Below are 18,707 nucleotides of genomic sequence, written 5' to 3'. Positions count from 1 at the left end.
GCTCACTGAGCTCTGCCTCTACGAGTCGAGTTCGCCCGTGACATCTCGGACTCGCTGCCTTCCGGATTCAACGGAGAGGCGGCAGCGAAACGTCCACTCCGCCGCCCGCCCGGCGGCGCCCGCCACTTCTCCTCCGGGGCTGTGCAGGGTTCCGTTCCTCCCCTCCGCTCGGCCTTGGATGCGGCGGGTCCCCGCCCTCTGCGCTCAGCGTCACTTCCCAGCCGAGCGCGCCATTAAGGGCGGCGTGGGGGGGGCGGTGTGGCGGCTCCGCGAGGCTCCAGAAGGTTCCGCCGCGATGATGGGCCCGCGCCCCGTCCTGGTTCTCAGTAAGTTCCGAGCGGTTTGTGGTGGGCGGACAGCGCTGGTTATTAGTGCACCTCATAGCTAGGGTGGTGAAGGGGTAGTGGAGGTTATTTGATGCTGGGTTTATTAGGATAGTGACTGGTATGATGCCGTAGCCTCAGAGCTTTAGGAGTAGGGCATGGAACCGGCAATGGGGGCTTGAAACCAGCAATGGGGGCATGGAACCGGCAATGGGGGCTTCTCCGTGGGCTTTCGGGAGTCATAGGTGTAAACTATATAGGGGGGCTTTAACTATGAAGGCTAGGAGTAGGGCTAGGCTTGCGACTAGGCTTGATCAAGCGGTGTTTAATGTGGGATGTGAGAGTTTAAGTATCGGGAACTATAATGCACCGATTTGGTTGTGTAGGTGGAGGATGGCAGTTAGCAATGGGAGTTAGCTGGCGAGCGTGTAGAATAGAAGGTAAATGCCGGCGTTTAGACGCTCTAACAATAGAGCGGGCCCGGCCCGCACTGCCGGGGCGGAGGGCGAGGGGGTGGCCGGTTCGGACCCCCGCCCCGCTCTGCCGCCATGTTGCGGCTCCTCATGGCCGGGCGCCCTTTCACGGCCGGTTCCGGCCGGGCCCGCCTGTCCTGCCGCGGATCCAGTTCTCGGGCTTCCAGAGCTGCTGGAGCGGGTCTAGAGGAGGCCACGGAGAGGCTCCAAGGGCTGCAGCCCCTCCGGGAATCGCCCCGGAGCTCCCTCTCACAGCTCCCTGCCCACAGCCTCTGCCGCGCCCTGCGCGGGATACCCTGGACCCCGCTGCCCTCAGCTTTTCTGGCAGCGTTCCGTGCTCGCCTCTTTCTCAGCACGTTGCTTTGTCCTGCCCTGTTTGAACCCCATGTGGACCCCAGTTCTTGGGAGCTTCTGGAGCGGGTCTAGAGGAATCCACAGAGATGATCCAAGGGCTGCAGCCCCTTCGTGAATCGCTGCTGCCCCCAGCTCCCCCTCACAGCTCCCTGCCCACAGCCCGGAGCCCGCTGCGTTCAGACCTTTTCTGGAAGCGTTCCTTCCTCGCGTCTTTCTCAGCACGTTGCTTTGTCCTGCCCCGTTTGAACCCCAGTTCTGGGGCCTCTGGAGCTGCTGCAGTGAGTCCAGAGGAGGCCACAGAGATGATCCAAGGGCTGCAGCCCCTCTGCTCTGGACACGGGCTGGGGGTGTTGAGCCTGCAGAAGTAAAAGCTCCAAGTAGACCTCAGAGCCCCTTCCAGGGCCTAAAGGGGCTCCAAGAGGGCTGGAAAGGGACTTTAGGCAAGGGCCTGGAGTGATAGGGTTAGGCGGGATAGTGGGAAGAAATTCTTCCTTGTGGCAGTGGTAGGGCCTTGGCACATATTGCTCAGAGGAGCTGTGACTTCCCCATGCCTGGAAGTGTCCAAGGCCAGCTTGGACAGAGCTTGGAGCTTTGCTCTATAGGTGTCCCTGCCCATGAAAGGGTTTTGGAATGAAATAGTCTTGAAGGTCCACTCCAACCCAAACCATTCTGTGATTCTCTCACCTTCTACCAACATGAGGTATTCCCGGGTTTGGTTGTTTTTTTTTTTTTCCTGTTCGGGTATCTCATTGTCTTCTCCATCCATTCTGCTCTCTATTGACCCATTAGGCAGACTATCATAGCCCAGCACCCCTTTTCTGTAAGCCTGCTTGCCTGAGACCTGGTGCTGCTCTTGCTGTTGCTTCCTTTTGTTCTGTCTTACACCTCCCTGTGCATCTGCTCCTGAATAAATCCGGGCGTGCTCGGGCCAGGCCTGCAATAGCAGAAAAGCATCCCTGAGCCCAAATGTGCCCTAGGGCTGAGTTTGTTGACAGCTGGGTTCCAGCTGTGGTTGTGAACCACTCAGTACCCCAGCTGCTGCTCACCCTCAGGTGCCAAAATAACATTGATGGATTAGCTTAATGATCACCCTTACAGTTCTGCTCACTGTACATGAGCCTCTGTAACTTTTTTTGACTGAAGGCTCCTGTACAATAGCAGCTCCTCAGCTTTGTGAGATCTGGCAGATCCCAGCGAGTCCCTGCAGTTTGATTTTTCTGGGGTAATAGGTCCTGTTTCGGGGTTGCAAAGCTTTGTCTCAGGCTGCTAACAAGGAGTTCTGTTACAATAGGGAGTGTTGGTTTTCACTGACAGTTTTCTAACAATGTATTTCTCATCATGACTGCAGTATTTGTGTTGTAAACTCTGAGTTTCAATCTGGTCATGTGTTGAATGTGTGACTGAGAGGTGACTGCATCCTTGATGTTTTGTACTTGATTAATTTTATTTTTTCTGTATTCTTTAGGTCAGAATACAAAACGTGAGTCTGGAAGAAAAGTCCAGACAGGAAACATCACTGCTGCAAAGGTACCAAATTCTCAGGCTGTGTGTGTGTGTATTTATAGATTTCAGAGGGAAAACTGAATGTGGAACATATTTTCTCTATTTGATATGAATGTAGAGTAGAAGAAGAAGCAACATAAAAAATAATTTTCTATGGCAGCAGAAGATTCCTGTACTATTACATAAAAAATTCTGTGTAAAACCAAAATATCTGCATTGTTCATGTAATGGGTACCCTATAAATAACCATGGAGGGATTTAGCTAACCAAACCCCTTTTCTCTGCAAAGTCTGAAAGTGTCTCAGTTTTGACATCTGACTGAGACAATAATTCAGTGTGGCTCCAGTGTCTTGATAATCCCCATATTCTCATTTCCATACAATTCTTAACCGTGGCTGCACCTCAACAATACAATCAACCCCACAGCAGAGCTGTTGGATGACTTTAACTTTTGCAGGGGCTGCTGATTTTCACTGTGGGGATTTTTTGGGGCTTTTTGATGCCCTCCTGTATTACCTCCTTTCTTTGATTCCTCCCAGACTATTGCTGACATTATCCGAACATGTTTGGGACCGAGAGCGATGATGAAGGTAAGAATTTGTGCTGCAGCTGATTAGAAGTGAGACCCACGTGGGACAGAGCACTCAAGTGTTGATTCTCTTCTTGCAGATGCTTTTGGACCCCATGGGTGGGATTGTGATGACCAACGATGGCAATGCTATTCTTAGAGAGGTGAGTTTCTCCTCAAGGGTTTTTTTCTTGTTAAACATTAAATCAGTATGTGCCGAGTTTTGGATGGCAGTGGGAGCTGTGTGATCTCCCCTGCTCCAAGAAAGGTTTTCACTGGGGAGAAATGAAACATATCAAACATACCCAGCAGGTATTCTTGCTCTACAGAAATGGGAAGTTTTCATGGAGTATTTACAAAACTGGTGCAAATTCTTTGGGAATTGGAGCTGTTATCAATTGCACTGAGACATTTTGGGTAGGTGGTGTTCACAATGCCACATGATGAGACCTGGAAATCATTATTGTTAAAAGAACATCCTAAAAACTGAAATGCCTGCAAAACAAGAGACACAATCCTGTCAAATACAAGGGCTTGATTTTGACCTCAAAAAGGAAGAAAAAGCCTTGCTGTTGTTGGACAGAATGCCTTTAATTGTGTTAAAGGTGTGATGTTTGTTCCATTGAGTGATGTGAGGCGTTTCTGCTTTGATATTCTGAAATAATAATAATAATAATAATAATAATAATAATAATAATAATAATAATAATAATAATAATAATAATAATAATAATAATAATAATATATCAATACATATTATTTTTATTCAATTATATCATATTATTTCTATTCCATTTATTATATTATATTCAATATAAATAATATTTTATTTTTATATATATATAATATAAATAATACGCAAATCCATGCCCCATCCTTGCTCCTGCCTAGATTCAAGTCCAGCATCCAGCTGCAAAATCCATGATAGAGATCAGCCGCACTCAGGATGAAGAAGTTGGAGATGGGACCACATCTGTCATTATTCTTGGTAAGGAGACTGACTCCAACACTTTATTCAAGGCTAAAATTCACTCTTTTTTGTAAGCAAAGCCTGTGATGAGACACACCCTAATTATTTACTAATCTTGAAATGGAGAGGAGGAGTTTTCACTGTGAGACCCTGACGTGATCAGCTCCACACTTTGGGAAGTTGTTCTTTCCCCATGATAACCCCAGTTAAGAGTAAAGAAATGTGTGGGTGATATTAGAGCAAACATATTTTTTCTGGTACGTGCTCTCCTTTCTTGACTGTTGATTGTCCTGCTAACTTGAAGAATTTTGATTTATTTTAATTTATTTTTTGGTTTTTTTAGCTGGAGAGATGCTCTCTGTTGCCGAACACTTTCTTGAGCAGCAGATGCACCCAACTGTGATCATCTGGGCTTATCGTAAGGCTCTGGATGACATGATCAGTATTCTGAAGAAAATTGGGTAAGTTTGGGCTGGGGGGAGTTACAGAGGAGGGATTGGGGCTTTCTGTACTGCTTGGAGCTGCTCCTTCAGGCACTCAAACACAGCTTAGCAAAACTGGACAGGGAGTCCAAAGGGTTAGGTTGTTGCTTGGAATTAACAATGGTTATAATTTGGTTTTTCCTTTATCTCAGAACTTTGGTTTTTGGTTTTTCCTTTATCTCTGGTTTTTCCTTTATCTCAGAACTCCAGTGGATGTGAACAATAAAGAGATGATGCTTAAAATAATTAAGAGTGCAATAAACACCAAGGCAATCAACCGCTGGTCTGACCTGGCCTGCAGCATTGCTCTTGATGCTGTAAAGACTGTGGAGTTTGAAGAAAATGGCAGAAAAGAAATTGATATTAAAAAATATGCAAAAGTAGAAAAGGTGAGTTTGTCCTGAACTGTTTCTTTTCCTTGTGCTCCTTTCTTGTTCTGAACTGGTTTATTGTAGGGTGTGTTGGGAAGAATTTGGTGTTACTTGTCTGCAGACATAATCCTTGATTATTTCAGGATGATTTATTTTAATCCTTTATAATTTCAGTCAGTGTTGTCAGCCATGCTCATTTACAATGCCAACAGTGGCTGCTATTTCAGGTCTTTTAAAAAAAGAGTACCTGTCAAAAATATCATTTCAGTTGGATTTGGAGCATGGAAAATTAAACATATTGTCAGACAATAGAATGTTAAAAGTTTCTTAAGTTCTTTCACAACTTCCCACTTAAAATCTAAATCAGTGTGTGCTTAAAATTAAACTTTGTATGGTGATCTGGACTCACTGTGGTTACTTGGAAGATGTTTTTGTAAACTAAACTGACTGACCTCATTTCCTGCCTTGTGTCTGTCAGATCCCAGGTGGTTTTAGTGAGGACTCGTGCGTTTTGCGTGGAATTATGGTGAACAAGGACGTGACCCATCCCAGAATGCGCCGCCTTATTAAGAATCCGCGCATCGTCCTCCTGGATTGCTCCCTGGAGTACAAGAAAGGAGAGAGCCAGGTGAGAGGAACCTGCAGCTCTTCATTTAGAATGAGTAAAACAAACAGATGCAGATAGGTTTTTAAAACTGCAAGTGGGGAAAGGATTTCAGAGACCTTTAGAATGTGGGGGCTAATTCTGCTGTGGGCTACAGAAAAATAGGAGTGAGGCTACAGCATTTCAATTGAAGCAGCCACAGTGATTTGTGATTTATCTAAATGTGGGGGCTAATTCTGCTGTAGGCTTCAGAAAAATAGGAGTGAGGCTACAGCATTTCAAATGAAGCAGCTACAGTGATTTCTGTATCTAAATGCTGGTCAAGAGCAAAAGAAATATTTCTGAGCTTGAACTAAGGTTACTGCTCAGCTGGCACAGTGTCACAGTTTATTTGATCAGTGATTTTCATCCCTCACTTTATCCCTGGTTGTACTGGAGGAGCTGAGCTGCTTGAAGCTGGGGAAGGTGTGTCTAATGCTGTGAAGGTTGGAATGAACACCTCAGCTGTTTGCACCTCTTTTGTACAGACTGACATTGAAATTACTCGGGAGGAAGACTTTGCCCGAATCCTGCAGATGGAGGAAGAGTACATTCAGCAGATGTGTGAGGATCTGATAAGAGTCAAGCCAGATCTGGTCATCACAGAAAAAGGAGTTTCTGGTAATGGCACACGTGATCCTTTGTGTTGAATTCATCTCAGTGAGGTTCATGGTATTAAATGCACTGCTCAGGAACTTAGGAAAAAACCCAACCAAAACTAAAAACACAGCAGCAAACTAATACAGCTCCTCCCAAACTTGGTGTACACCAGCAAAAGGGCATTGAGGTTCATCCTTGATGTTGCTTTGTGAAATTAGACTCCTACAATAATATTTTGCTTTTCCAGCAATTTGGGAAAGATACCAAAACACAAGTGAAGCTGAGTTTTAAGCCCTGGAGAGCTGTGCTGCCATTTTGCCTTGCAGCCTGGTTTAAAAAGCTACATTTGGCTGCTTTTCTCCTGTAACCCCTTTTGCTTCAAAGACTGGAATGAAAATAGCTGGATTGATAACTGAGAAACAGATGAAATTTAGCATGGTGCTGCTGGTTCATTACTGAAATTCCACAAACCTGGTTTCAGACCTGGCCCAGCACTACCTGATGAGAGCCAACATCACCGCCATCCGCAGGGTGCGGAAGACTGACAACAACCGGATTGCCAGGTGGGTTTTGCTCCTGTCTGGAGCTCATTCCCACTGTGCCTGACACAGAATTGTTGTGCTCTCACCCTCTCAGCTCTGATTTGGGGGTGTCTGATGCTTTGCTTTGGTGTGCCAGGGCCTGTGGCGCTCGCATCGTCAGTCGCACCGATGAGCTGCGGGAGGAGGATGTGGGAACCGGTGCCAGGCTCTTTGAAGTGAAGAAAATAGGAGATGAGTATTTTGCTTTCATCACTGATTGCAAAGATCCTAAAGCTTGCACCATCATCCTGAGGGGAGCCAGCAAGGAAATCCTAGCGGTGAGTGAGTGCATGGGCTGCTTCACCTCCTGTGCCAGCCACCTTCGTGGTGAGTGAGCACACTGTGGGCTGGGCTTTCAGCTGGTGGGGTGCTCCAGGTAAAAGTGGAGCTGAGGAAGGGTCTGGAACACAAGGAGGAGCTGGAGGGCTCAGCAAGCACCTTATTGCTCCCTATTTAGTCAGGCTCTTCACCCTAGAAACAAATTATAGGGCAAGTGTGGAGAGCTTTGTGGATAATTGGCTAGCTGAGAAAAGGCCACTTTGATGTGATACCGTTGGATAAGGATAGGGGAAAAAAGCTGGGGATTAAGTAATCAGTGTCCAATCACTGACAAGGGTCATGGTGACCTTTGCTGCAACATGAAGATGGGGGAGAAAATCCTTTGCCAGAAAAATGAAGATAGCCTAGGTAGAATAGCCACAGGAATGTAAACATATAAACAAAATAATCATTAGAGCATAGAAGTAGGGGTGGTTGATTTAAGTGTGTTTTAACCAATAATGAGCTCAGCTTTTGCAATATGTATAAGCTTCATTAACACCAATATAAATATGTGTGAGTTATCAATAAACTTCGAGATTTGCTGTTCACACATATTGTGTGCTGCAATTCTCCCGCCGTTCACGACAGGCAAGTGGAAGCGGCCTCGAGTTGCACCAGGGGAGGTTTAGATTGGCCTCAAGTTGCACCAGTGGAGGTTTAGATTGGCCTCAAGTTGCACCAGGAGAGGTTTAGATGGGATATTGGGGGAAATTTCTTCATGGAAAGTGTGGTCAGACCCTGGCACAGGGCACCCAGGGCAGTAGTGGAGTCACCATCCCCGGCTGGATTTAACAAATGTACGGATGTGGCACCCTGGGACTTGGCTTAGCAGTGACCTTGGCAGTGCTGGGGGAATATATTTGGACTCGATGATGTTCAGAGAACTTTCCAGCCTCAAGAATGCTGTGACTGTGTCCCTGCTGCAGGAGGTGGAGCGGAACCTGCAGGACGCCATGCAGGTGTGCCGCAACGTGCTCATGGATCCGCAGCTGGTGCCCGGCGGGGGAGCCACTGAAATGGCCGTGGCCCATGCACTGACAGAGAAATCCAAGGGCATGACAGGAGTGGAGCAGTGGCCCTACCGTGCAGTGGCCCAGGCCCTGGAAGTGATTCCCCGCACGCTGATCCAGAACTGCGGTGCCAGCACAATCCGTGTTCTGACTTCGCTCAGGGTAAGGAATGTGGCAGCAGGACAGAGTCAGCACTTCCCTGCTTCACCAGCTCCAGCTGGGGTCAGGCACTGTTCAGGACAGTGCCCTTGTTGTGCTGTCAGTGACGGGTTCTTGTGTAAACTCCAAAATTAAGAATATTCCAATGATCTGTTACAGTTTCCTCAGCCCATAGTTGTGCTGGGGTTCACAGGGGTCCCAGGACAAGGGAAGAGATGAGAATCTTGACTCCATGTTTCAGAAGGCTGATTCATTATTTTATTATATATGTTATATTAAAGCTATACTAAAAGAAAGGATTTCATCAGAAGGCTTGAAAGGAAAAGCAATGGAATGATAATAAAATCTTGTGACTGACCAGCAAGTCCAAGACTGATTGGCCATTAATTAAAAACAACCACATGGGACCAATCCCAGATCCACCTGCTGCATTCCACAGCAGCAGATAACCACTGGTTACATTTCATTTCTAAGGCCTCTCAGCTTCTCAGGAGAAAAAATCCTAAGGAAAGGATTTTTCATAAAAGATGTCTGTGACACTCCAAAGGGGAAATTGCCCTCTCACCCACCCTGTCCTTCTGCTTCCAGGCCAAGCACACTCAGGAAGGCAGCCAGACATGGGGGGTGAATGGGGAGACTGGAGCCCTGGTTGACATGAAGGAGCTGGGGATCTGGGAGCCCTTGGCTGTCAAACTTCAGACCTACAAAACAGCCGTGGAGGTAAGGAGAGGTGGAAACCTCAGAGCCTCTGTGGGTATCATCTGGGGCAGGAGAACATCCTGCCCTGCATGCTGGGGTGTTTGGGTGGGCATCACACCCAGTGCAGGGCGTGCTGGTGTCTGAGAACGAGGGGTGTGGGACCCCAGCCTCAGGCTTTTGATCCTGGAGCTGAATTTGATCATATTTCATCCCACCTTTCCCTGCAAACAGTGCAGACTGCAGTGCCAGGCAGAGCTGTGCCTGAGCAATCCTGTGCCACAAATGCTGGGATCATGAGTGGTGGTGGGAGCTTGATCCCTTGGGCTGGCTGGGGCTGCCATGTCTCAGCTGCAATGAGAACGTTGTAGACCCTGCCATTACCTTGCTGGTGTTCCTCAAAGTGATACTGTGTCCTTTCTGTATCAAACAACAGGAAAAAAAAGGGTGTCCTTGTTTCCATGGTGCTGGGAGAGCAGCCCCTTGCTGCTCCCTCAAGCCTGTGAGACACCATTCCCCTTTGCTGTGCTGAAAGAGCCATTTCAGCCCAGAGCTGATGACTGTGTGGTGTGGAAGCGCTGGGCAGCTTGGGTTTTGTATTTTGTGTTTTGTGATGGGCTCTGAATGAGCCCTGGCCCTGGGCTTTCTCTGCAGACTGCAGTTCTCCTCCTCCGTATTGACGACATCGTTTCGGGGCACAAAAAGAAGGGTGACAACCAAAGCAAGCAGTCTGCAGCACCAGAGCCAGCCCAGGAGTGAGAGGTTGACTCTTCCTAGGGGGGAGAACCACCTGCCTTGACCTGGACATGGGAGAAGCTCAATGCAGTGGCCTGGTCTCAAGGCTGAGCCTGGAAAAGTTTGTTTAAAGTCCAGGAGGGATGGAAAACACCCTGGGCATGGGGAAAAGGTGCAGTGGCTCTTGGCAGCACTGCACTGCTTGTGGGGTGAGGGTTACTGAGTGAAAATTCTCTTCACCTCGAAATAAATACGTTGTTTCAGCCTGTTTCTGTCTTTAATCCTTGTGCTGGGGTCCGTGCCAAGCCCAGGAGGTTCAGCAGGTGCTGCACCTGCATTGGGGCACCCCAAAACACAAACACAGGCTGGGGGAGAATGGATGGAGAGCAGCCCTGGGAAGGATGTGGGGACTTTGACAAGAAGCTCAGCACGCTGTGGCAACGTGCCCTGGGAGCCCAGAAAGCCAAAACTGTCCTGGGCTCATCCCCAGCAGCGTGGGCAGCGTGTGAGGGGGGGATTCTGCCCCTCTGCTCTGTCCTAGAGCCACCCCCTTGTTGGAGCTGCCTCCAGCTCTGGGGTAGGGCCAGAAAAATGAGATATTGGGAAGGAATTCCTTCCTTGTGAAGAGGGTGAGGCACTGACACAGGTGGCCCAGAGAAGCTGCCCCAGTCCTGGCAGTGGGAGAAGGCTCAGAGCAGCCTGGGCTGGTGGAAGGGGGGAGTTGGACCTGGCTACTCCTTAAGGTCCCTTCCACACCAAAGCAGTTTGTTACCCTGTTATCCCATTATCACTTCACTCTGATTCTGCAAGAGGAAGAAGAAATCCCCTGTTGTGGGCCTGGCTGCAGGGATTTACTCTCACTGCACTCTGGCTTTGAGAGCACAGTGGTGGGAGCAGCATCTCACAGGGTGATTTTATGATTTATTCCTTTATCTCGGCGTTATGCCCAGAAAACGAAATCTGGAGCCTTAAGATGGAGCCAGAGTTGGGGTGGGGAGCCCTGGGTGGGCTCTGTTCAAGCTCCTCTCTGGGTGCTCAGGCCGGACCGGGCCCACTTTGTTCCTTTTGTTGGATTGGGTTGGGGTTTTTTGCTGCTAGAGTGAAGCAAAAGGGTTTTAAAGGGTTTTTTCCCTTCCCTTCCCTTCCCTTCCCTTCCCTTCCCTTCCCTTCCCTTCCCTTCCCTTCCCTTCCCTTCCCTTCCCTTCCCTTCCCTTCCCTTCCCTTCCCTTCCCTTCCCTTCCCTTCCCTTCCCTTCCCTTCCCTTCCCTTCCCTTGAGGCTGTACCGGGAATCCTCTCTCGGTGTTTTGTTATTTCTCTGAACTATTCCGGCTTGCTTGGTTTCTTTTTTCTTTTTCGGCCGCTCGGGGGAGCCGGCGGGACCGCCCCGAACCCGAGGCCTTTTGGAGGAGCTGAACCCACACGAGAAATGAAATTAAAATCCACCAACTTCAGCCGCTGCAGGACCCACGCCAGAAATCCAACAGGTTCCAGCTTCTATGAACACTTTTCTGCTCTGTCCTCATAGGCAAAGATGGGCAGTCACAACTTCTGCCTCTCAGCCACATGGTGAGGTGGAGTTTGAGTTTCAAAATTTTTTCTCCCTTTTTTCCCTTTTTTTTGGGTGGTTGAAGTTTGTTTTTTCTATTAATAAATACGTGGTTTTTTCACTTTCATCCCCTGCTATCCATTTCTCTCATTGGCAGAAGAAAGAGGACTCACTGAAACCCTCTCTCTTTTGACAAAAACAATCATTTTAGAGCATATTTCTCCTAGAATTTTCTCTAAACCAAGACACAAGGTTTGGGACAGGCTGGGCAGGGGGGTCTGTGCCAAGCCCAGGAGGTTCAGTGAGGCCAAGGGCAGGTGCAATGCACACTGTCATGATGTTCCTTTTATATTATTACAAAATCCTCAATACTTCCACACAGCCAAACATGTGCAGAATAAAAAAGAACAGCAAGAACACAAAAAAAAACCAAATCATGGCCACCCAGAGAACACCATCAACAGGGACCTCCCTTAGTGCCCCTTTTGGGCAAAGCAGCAGCTGTGACATCCTCTGTCAAATCAGGGCTGTGGTGTCACCAGAGCCACCTCTGTCCCACAGGGAGGCAGCACCCAGAGGGGACCCTGAGATGTGACACTGCTATAGGTACATATTATAATATTGGGCTTTTTGCAAATATTCAAATGGATTTTATATGTGTAATGGTAAAATAAGTTTGTTATTAAGATGTAGTTTTTCTTTCTGTTGTTAATACAGCTTAGTGAAATAGCTGATGTAAGGATGCTTGTGTTAAAATGCCTGTTTGGATGGGATAACACCCAATGAACATAGACTGAGGACACCTGTACAGATCTGCATTTGCTGTCTGAAGACAGTGTAGACCAAGGCCCAAAAACTGGAAATGATAAAGAGAAGGAGCCAAAACCACAGCCAGGAAAATGCAAGTTCTAAAAAGGCAGACTCAAGGAGAGGCCGTGTAAACTGGTTTATGGATATGCATAAGGGTCAGATGTAATGGGAAACGTGTTTAAGGGCTATCCCCAAAGGTGACAGTGTGCTCTTGGCTCAGTGTCAAGATGCACCTGGCCATATCAACCTTTGCTATTTGGTCTTTATTTCCTATTGTCCTTTATTAAACTTTTACAATTTTCACAGGAGAGGGAAGGTGTTTCAGAAAACTGCAGCAGGCAGATGGGAGCTGGAGGCAGCACGGGGGGCAGAGCCCCACACAGGCCCCTCTGGGCACTACCACCCTTGCTGCAGCTGCAGAGGAGAGAGGGGTTCTGCCTCCAAAGGGGTTGGACAAGGCAGTTTGGGACTCCTGCTTGTTCTTTTTTCTTGTTTCTCCAGCAGAACATGGAGGACACCTCACAGCTGCTGCTGCAGCCACCCAATCCTTTGCCCAGAGGGCTGAAGCACCACACAGGCAGCACCTGGAGGGGGATGGATCCCGACCCAGCTGCTGTTCTTGGGGGTTTGGGGGTGTCCTTTCCCGAGCTCTGGGCTGCTGCTGCTGCTGGCACTGGACTCTGCTCAGTTCTTTTTGCTCTTGGGGGTGTCATACTTCCTCTTGCTCGAGTACCAGAGCAGCAGGGGGATCCCAATGGAGGGCAGGGTCATCACGCCAAATGCCGCCCAGTCCAGCTAGAGGGAGAAATTGGTAAGAGAAAAGTCAAAACAATCCAGGCCAGGGGAGTCTTAGAGCAATGAGGTCAGAGGAGGAGAGGGAGGAGGGATCTCACACTGTCTGCAGCTTCCTCACATGGGGAAGCAGAGGGGCAGGTGCTGACCTCTGCCCTCAGTGAGCAGTGACAGCACCCAAGGGAGCACCCACAGCTGTGTCAGGACAGGCAGCATTAAAGGCTGGGTATTAAGAAAAGGCTATTTCTCCCAGAGGATGCTCTCCCAGGCACTGCAAGAGGCTCCTCAGAAAGTGGCCACAGCACCAATGACACCAGCTCAAGGAGTTTGGATAGGGCTGAGAGGTTGGGATTCCTGGGGTTGTCCTCTGCAGGGCCAGGAGTTGGACTCTACAATCCTTGTGGGTCCCTTCCAGCCCAGGAGGTTCTAAGATTCTACTCTCAGATTTTCTGCCTCAAATGCCAAAGTGCAGCTCCTTCACAGAGGGAGCTGGGATGGAAACTGAGCTGTTTCTGTGATAGTTCTCTGGAGAACTGACAGGAACCAACTCCAGCTCCCTCTGCAGCTCTCCAGGTGACTGCAGGGCAAGGCACACACACCATGTGCAAGCAGGAATCCACCACACTGGGCTGCAGCTGCACTTTTCCATTGCCCATTGAAAGGTACTCACAAAGTGAGGGGAGAACCTCCTGTCGAAATCACGCTGAGCCAGGATTCCTCCCTGCCCAGGAGCACTGGTGAAGCCAACCTGGAAAAAAATAGGGAAAAAAGAAGGGAAAAGACAGGGAAAAGAGACTTTGCCACCTTTCCTGCTTGCTCCAGAACTGGGCAGGGTGAGAGCAACACAGACATGAATCACCTCGACCATGCAGCTCTGGGAGCACACTCAGGTGTGTCTGCAGGTGTCACACACATCTTTTATGGAAAATCCTTTCCTTAGGATTTTTTCTCCTGAGAAGCTGAGAGGCCTCAGGAATAAAATGTAACCAGTGGTTATCTGCTGCTGTGGAATGCAACAGGTGCATCTGGGATTGGTCTTATGTGGTTGTTTCTAATTAATGGCCAATCACAGCCCAGCTGTCTGGACTCTCTGGTCAGTCAGAAACCTTTGTTATCATTCTTTCTTTTTCTATTCTTAGCCAGCCTTCTGATGAAATCCTTTCTTCTATTCTTTTAGTATAGTTTTAATATAATATATATCTATTTAATATAATTTATATCCATTTAATTATATATTTAATTATATATTTTTATAGATAGAATTATATATAATTTAATTATATATTTTTAATATATATAATTAAATATATAATTAAATGAATATATATTATTTATATATAAATATATAATTAAATATATATTTATAAATATATATTTATATATTAAATATATATTTATTAAATACATATTTAATTATTTATTTTTATATTTAATTATATTAAATATTATATATTTAATATGATATATATATTTAGCATAATATCTATCAAGCCTTCTGAAACATGGAGTCAGATCCTCATCTCTTCCCTCATCCTCAGACCCCTGTGAACACCACCACATGCAGGGATCCCATAAATCAGCCACTTACCACCACCTGGGCACCCTCCTGTGCCAGGTAGGTGATGGTGGCAGAGGTGAAGTTGAAGTACCCAGCCTTGAGAGGCCGCAGAACCACGGTGTGGGACACGTTGCTGGCTCTGGGAGTTGGATGTTAAGGAACTCTGCTGTATTTCAGGAAGAAAAGTGAGGAGATGGCAAAGAACAACCAGGAGCCAGGTGAGAAATTCAGTGCTGCTGACAGATCTGAGTGCTGGTGGTCACAGACAGCCAGACCCAGCCAAGGCTGACCCAGCTGCTCCTCCACAGGCAGAGGAACCACCCAGCTCTGCAAGGAGCTTTGTTTTCACACTGCTCCATCCAGAAGAGGAGGGGTTTGGATTTGCCACCATGTCCAGGCTCTGGAAGGAATTTCAGGGACAGCAGGTGAAGATAGGATGAAGCTGCAGGATGCTCAGGGGCAACAGAGAGAGCTGGGAAAAACTTCAAAACATGAAAAGATACGGAGCAATCCTGTCCCACTTGACGCTGAGCATGCCAGAGACGATGCCAAAATCTTCTGGGGGGAAGGAATCATCTGAGAGCTCCACATCCAGGGCAGCACTGAGCACAACAAAGAGAGGGATGAGACAGGGATCTGAAGCTTTGCCATCTGCTCACAGGCTCTGCAGCAAAGTGCACTGACACTTCCATCTCGAGCAAATGGAAGAAGTGATTTTTGAGAGAGGGAATGTCATCAGCAGAAGATGGGGAGGAGAGTTGAGGTATCTCAAAGGGAGACAGCAGAGGGAGGAAGGCAAAGCTGAGAGAAACAAACACAAGGACAGGAAAACCACCATTTTTTCCACAACACAATTTGGCAGTTTGCTGAACTTCAGATACAATCCCATGGATACACATGCTGGCCTAAATAATAACCAAATCCCACATATAAAATTACAGGATCACATTAATGTTGTATCAATTCAACATTACAGCACCATATATTCTTCTGTTAGCACTCAGTGTGCATTATTCTGCCTTTAAAAAATAAAATAAAAAAAACAAAATCTCAAAGCATTTTAATAGGGTCCTGCATTTGTTCAATCAGCTTTTCATTCTGGAATGAAGCTTTTTAGCAGCATGGTGGAAGTTCTGTTTCATCTTTGACAGGTCCTCAGTTAAGTCCTGAGAGCAAAAAAGGAATTTTCATTAAAAAGAATAAATGTGAAAAACAGCTTACAAAGCCAAGAAAGGGAGCTGCAGGCATGGGGAACAGTGTCACAGGACAGCACAGGAACTAAAAGGCAAATTTCAGGGTCAATCCTTCAGACATTGCTGGAAAGCTGAGAGTTAGAGGGAGCAAAAAGCAACAGCACATCACAGAACTCAGAAATTGCCTTGCCAACCCTGCAGCCACACAGAGAACATTTGCTCATGGTCAGCACTGAAGCCTGGCCAGGGCTTACCTGGAGCCAACATTGTAGATGTTGTACTGCAAAGTCAAGTCCTTGCCCTCCACTGCATATCTGTTCAACAGGGATTTGGAGGCCAGGAGCCTGGCACCATCCTCACAGTGAGCCACAGACAGCAGAGCAAACACAGCAAGAAGGGGGAGCTTCATCTAGAAACACAAAGAAATGGACCTGAGCATCTGAAATATCTGAACTTGCCCGTGAGGATGGAAGAATTGGCACAGCAGTGTCCCAGATCTGCAGATCTGGAAGAAAAGTTCATGATCTTCTCTTCTTTCAAAGCTCCTGGCCAGCACCACTCCCTTTTGCAGAATATGGAATATCCTGAGTTGAAAGGGACCCAAAAGCATCATCAAGTCCAAGCCCTGGCCCTGCACATGTCAGTAATGGGCAAAGCTTTCAGATCACTTCCAGAGCAAAAGCTTTGGTAATGAACAATTTCATCAGTTTTAGCAACTGATGGTTAATTGCCCTTGCAAAGCCTGGCAACTTTCCAGTGCTGTCTTAGACAACAGAATTAGTCCTTAGAAAGCACATTATTATTATTATTATTATTATTATTATTATTATTATTATTATTATTATTTGAACATTGAGATAATAATGAAGAAGAAGAAAAGGAAAAGAAGAAGAAAAGAAGAAGAAGAAAAGAAGAAGAAGAAAAGAAGAGAAGAAGAAGAATAATTCCAACATTATTCCTCCCTATTTCCAGCCACTGAGCACCACCAACTCCCTCCAGTGGCTTTTGTGATCCCCTGCACAAGTCCCTGCTTCAGGCCACGTTCTCTGACTTATCCCAACCCAGCCCTCTGCAGCCACCCTGCTGAGAGGACCAGGAGACAACAGCAACACCACAGATGTGACCAGTGGGGACACTTGATGGGGCTTTTAATTGCAAAAACTGCTTCAATGCCAGGGCCTCTGCCTTCCACAGTCACAGGGTGGTGGTTGGGGTTGGACAGGGCTGTAAAGACCATGGAATTGCACCCCCCTGTCGTGGGCAAGGACACCTTCCACTAACCCAGGCTGCTCCAAGCCCCATCCAACCTGGCCTGGAACACCTCCAGGGATGGGGCAGCCACAGCTTCTCTGGACAAGCTGTGCCAGTGGCTCACCTCCCTCACAGGCACCAATTTCTTCCCAATATCCCGTCTAACTCTGCCCTCTGGCAGTGGGAAGCCTTGTTTTGTCACTGCAAGACCTTGTCAAAGTCCCTCACAAGTTCTCTTGGAGCCCCTTTAGGCCTCTGAGGTCTCCCTGGAGCCTTCTCTAAGCTGAACACCCCCAGCTCTCCCAGCCTGTGTCCAGAGCAGAGGAGCTCCAGAGCCCTCAGATCATCTCTGTGGCCTCCCCTGGACTCACTGCAGCAGCTCCTTGTCCTCCCTGTGCTGGGGAGCCCAGAGCTGGGGCAGCTCTGCAGGGCAGGGTCTCAGCAGAGCAGAGGGGCAGAATCCCCCCCTCACACGCTGCACACGCTGCTGGGGATGAGCCCAGGTCAGTTTTGGCTTTCTGGGCTCCCAGTGCACGTTACCACAGCGTGCTGAGCTTCTTGTCAAAGTCCCCACATCCTTCCCAGGGCTGCTCTCCATCCATTCTCCCCCAGCCTGTTTGTGTTTCCGGATGCCCCAATGCAGGTGCAGCACCTGCCCTTGGCCTCGCTGAACCTCCCGGGCTTGGCACGGACCCAGCCCGTCCCAGAAGCCCCTTCCTTCCCCCCAGTCGTGCCCTGCTGCAGCCCAGGCTGCTCCTGCCCCCTCACAAAGCCCAGAGGGGCTCAAGGAACGTCCCGACAGGGAAGTGCCCGGTTCCACCCACGCTGCCCGCGGAACACCCCGACTCTGACCCTGGTCCTTCCTGGCCCCTCAGAACCGATCCTCTCCTACAGACGCGTCCCGAGGGCCGAGGACACGGCCTCAAACGGCTCCGGGCCTCCCGCCCCTCACCGTCTCTCCCGCCGCCACCGCCGCAAAGACGAGTCAGCGCCAGCGAGGCGGAAATGACGCACACGAAGCGCGACTCAGGAAACCCCTATGCCCCCTGGGAAATGGAGTCCTGTGCGCACGCAGGGACTCCGCGCATGCGCAGACCGCACTTCCGGCGCTGCCCCATTGCCCAGTGATGGCGGAAGTAGCGGCGGGCGCTGCTTTTAGTTATAGTTGGGACTTTTATAGTTGGTGCTTTTAGTTATAGTTGGTGCTTTTAGTTATAGTTGGGAATTTTATAGTTGGTGCTTTTAGTTATATAGTTGGTGCTTTTAGTTATAGTTGGTACTTTTAGTTGGTGCTTTTAGTTATTGTTGGTACTATGAAAAATGCGTATTTTATGATCGGCTTTTTGCAAATATTGAAATGAATATTATATGTGTTGCGTTAGAAAGTAATGCTGTATTCATTCTCTTAAGTAGTGTGTTAAATATAGTTTTGGGTTATAAAAAAAAAAGTTAAAATAGAAACTATGCTGTATAGGACACTTTTTTTAAAGAAAGGACTCACAGCAAGATAGCAGCCGCAGGACACCTAAATCTTTCAGAGAAAAAGAATTTATTGCCCTCTTATCAGAAGAAACGAACTTCTTCCCGCCTCGAAGGCACTGTCAGGATTCAGAGGAAGAAGCTGACGATGACCAGACAGAATCCTGTGTTTGAATGGAATTTATGCATCATGTATGCAGTGTATGAATATGCAACAGGCTGTTGTTTTTAAGGTTAATCCTTTGTTAATGTGTGTCTTTTTTCAGGCTCCTGCTGCCCAGAAAAAGG

At 47.9% G+C, this 18,707-nt stretch overlaps 2 protein-coding genes across 3 annotated transcripts; one reads left to right on the top strand and one right to left on the bottom strand.

The window, feature by feature from the left end:
- Positions 1 to 176: 176 nt before the first annotated feature.
- Positions 177 to 10,057, top strand: CCT3 (chaperonin containing TCP1 subunit 3). The gene is made up of 14 exons (XM_054651330.2): positions 177 to 326; positions 2,616 to 2,677; positions 3,193 to 3,243; positions 3,323 to 3,385; positions 4,113 to 4,209; positions 4,535 to 4,652; positions 4,876 to 5,062; positions 5,523 to 5,672; positions 6,176 to 6,308; positions 6,769 to 6,850; positions 6,966 to 7,146; positions 8,116 to 8,361; positions 8,947 to 9,078; positions 9,709 to 10,057. The coding sequence occupies exons 1-14, from the start codon at positions 179 to 181 to the stop codon at positions 9,811 to 9,813; spliced, it is 1,755 nt and encodes a 584-aa protein (XP_054507305.2). The 5' UTR covers positions 177 to 178; the 3' UTR covers positions 9,814 to 10,057.
- A 2,351-nt stretch (positions 10,058 to 12,408) lies between these two features.
- Positions 12,409 to 18,020, bottom strand: LOC129132223 (translocon-associated protein subunit beta). Of its 2 annotated transcripts, none has more exons than XM_054651258.2 (6): positions 17,893 to 18,020; positions 15,944 to 16,098; positions 15,000 to 15,098; positions 14,527 to 14,635; positions 13,609 to 13,686; positions 12,409 to 12,941 (listed from the first exon to the last, which is right to left on the bottom strand). In XM_054651258.2, exons 2-6 carry the CDS (start codon positions 16,096 to 16,098, stop codon positions 12,831 to 12,833), a joined length of 552 nt encoding a protein of 183 aa, XP_054507233.2. In that variant the 5' UTR covers positions 17,893 to 18,020; the 3' UTR covers positions 12,409 to 12,830. The 2 variants fall into 2 exon arrangements, with proteins under 2 accessions (XP_054507233.2, XP_054507232.2); XM_054651257.2 differs by having other exon boundaries at positions 17,793 to 17,931.
- Positions 18,021 to 18,707: the final 687 nt, after the last annotated feature.

Source organism: Agelaius phoeniceus, chromosome 31, assembly GCF_051311805.1.
Source record: "Agelaius phoeniceus isolate bAgePho1 chromosome 31, bAgePho1.hap1, whole genome shotgun sequence".
Classification (NCBI taxonomy): domain Eukaryota; kingdom Metazoa; phylum Chordata; class Aves; order Passeriformes; family Icteridae; genus Agelaius; species Agelaius phoeniceus.
This window is presented reverse-complemented; position numbering and strand designations above follow the sequence as displayed.

What these genes read in the sequence shown, in the direction of transcription:
- CCT3 (XM_054651330.2), top strand. Translation starts at nt 179, where the DNA reads ATGCGGCGGGTCCCCGCCCTCTGCGCTCAGCGTCACTTCCCAGCCGAG. An exon ending in GAAACATCACTGCTGCAAAG is followed by an intron (nt 2,678 to 3,192) that starts GTACCAAATTCT and finishes GATTCCTCCCAG; the next exon opens with ACTATTGCTGACATTATCCG. An exon ending in CACATCTGTCATTATTCTTG is followed by an intron (nt 4,210 to 4,534) that starts GTAAGGAGACTG and finishes TGGTTTTTTTAG; the next exon opens with CTGGAGAGATGCTCTCTGTT.
- LOC129132223 (XM_054651258.2), bottom strand. Translation starts at nt 16,098, where the DNA reads ATGAAGCTCCCCCTTCTTGCTGTGTTTGCTCTGCTGTCTGTGGCTCAC. An exon ending in AAGTGGGACAGGATTGCTCC is followed by an intron (nt 14,636 to 14,999) that starts GTATCTTTTCAT and finishes TCCAACTCCCAG; the next exon opens with AGCCAGCAACGTGTCCCACA. An exon ending in GGAGGTTCTCCCCTCACTTT is followed by an intron (nt 12,942 to 13,608) that starts GTGAGTACCTTT and finishes TTCTCCCTCTAG; the next exon opens with CTGGACTGGGCGGCATTTGG.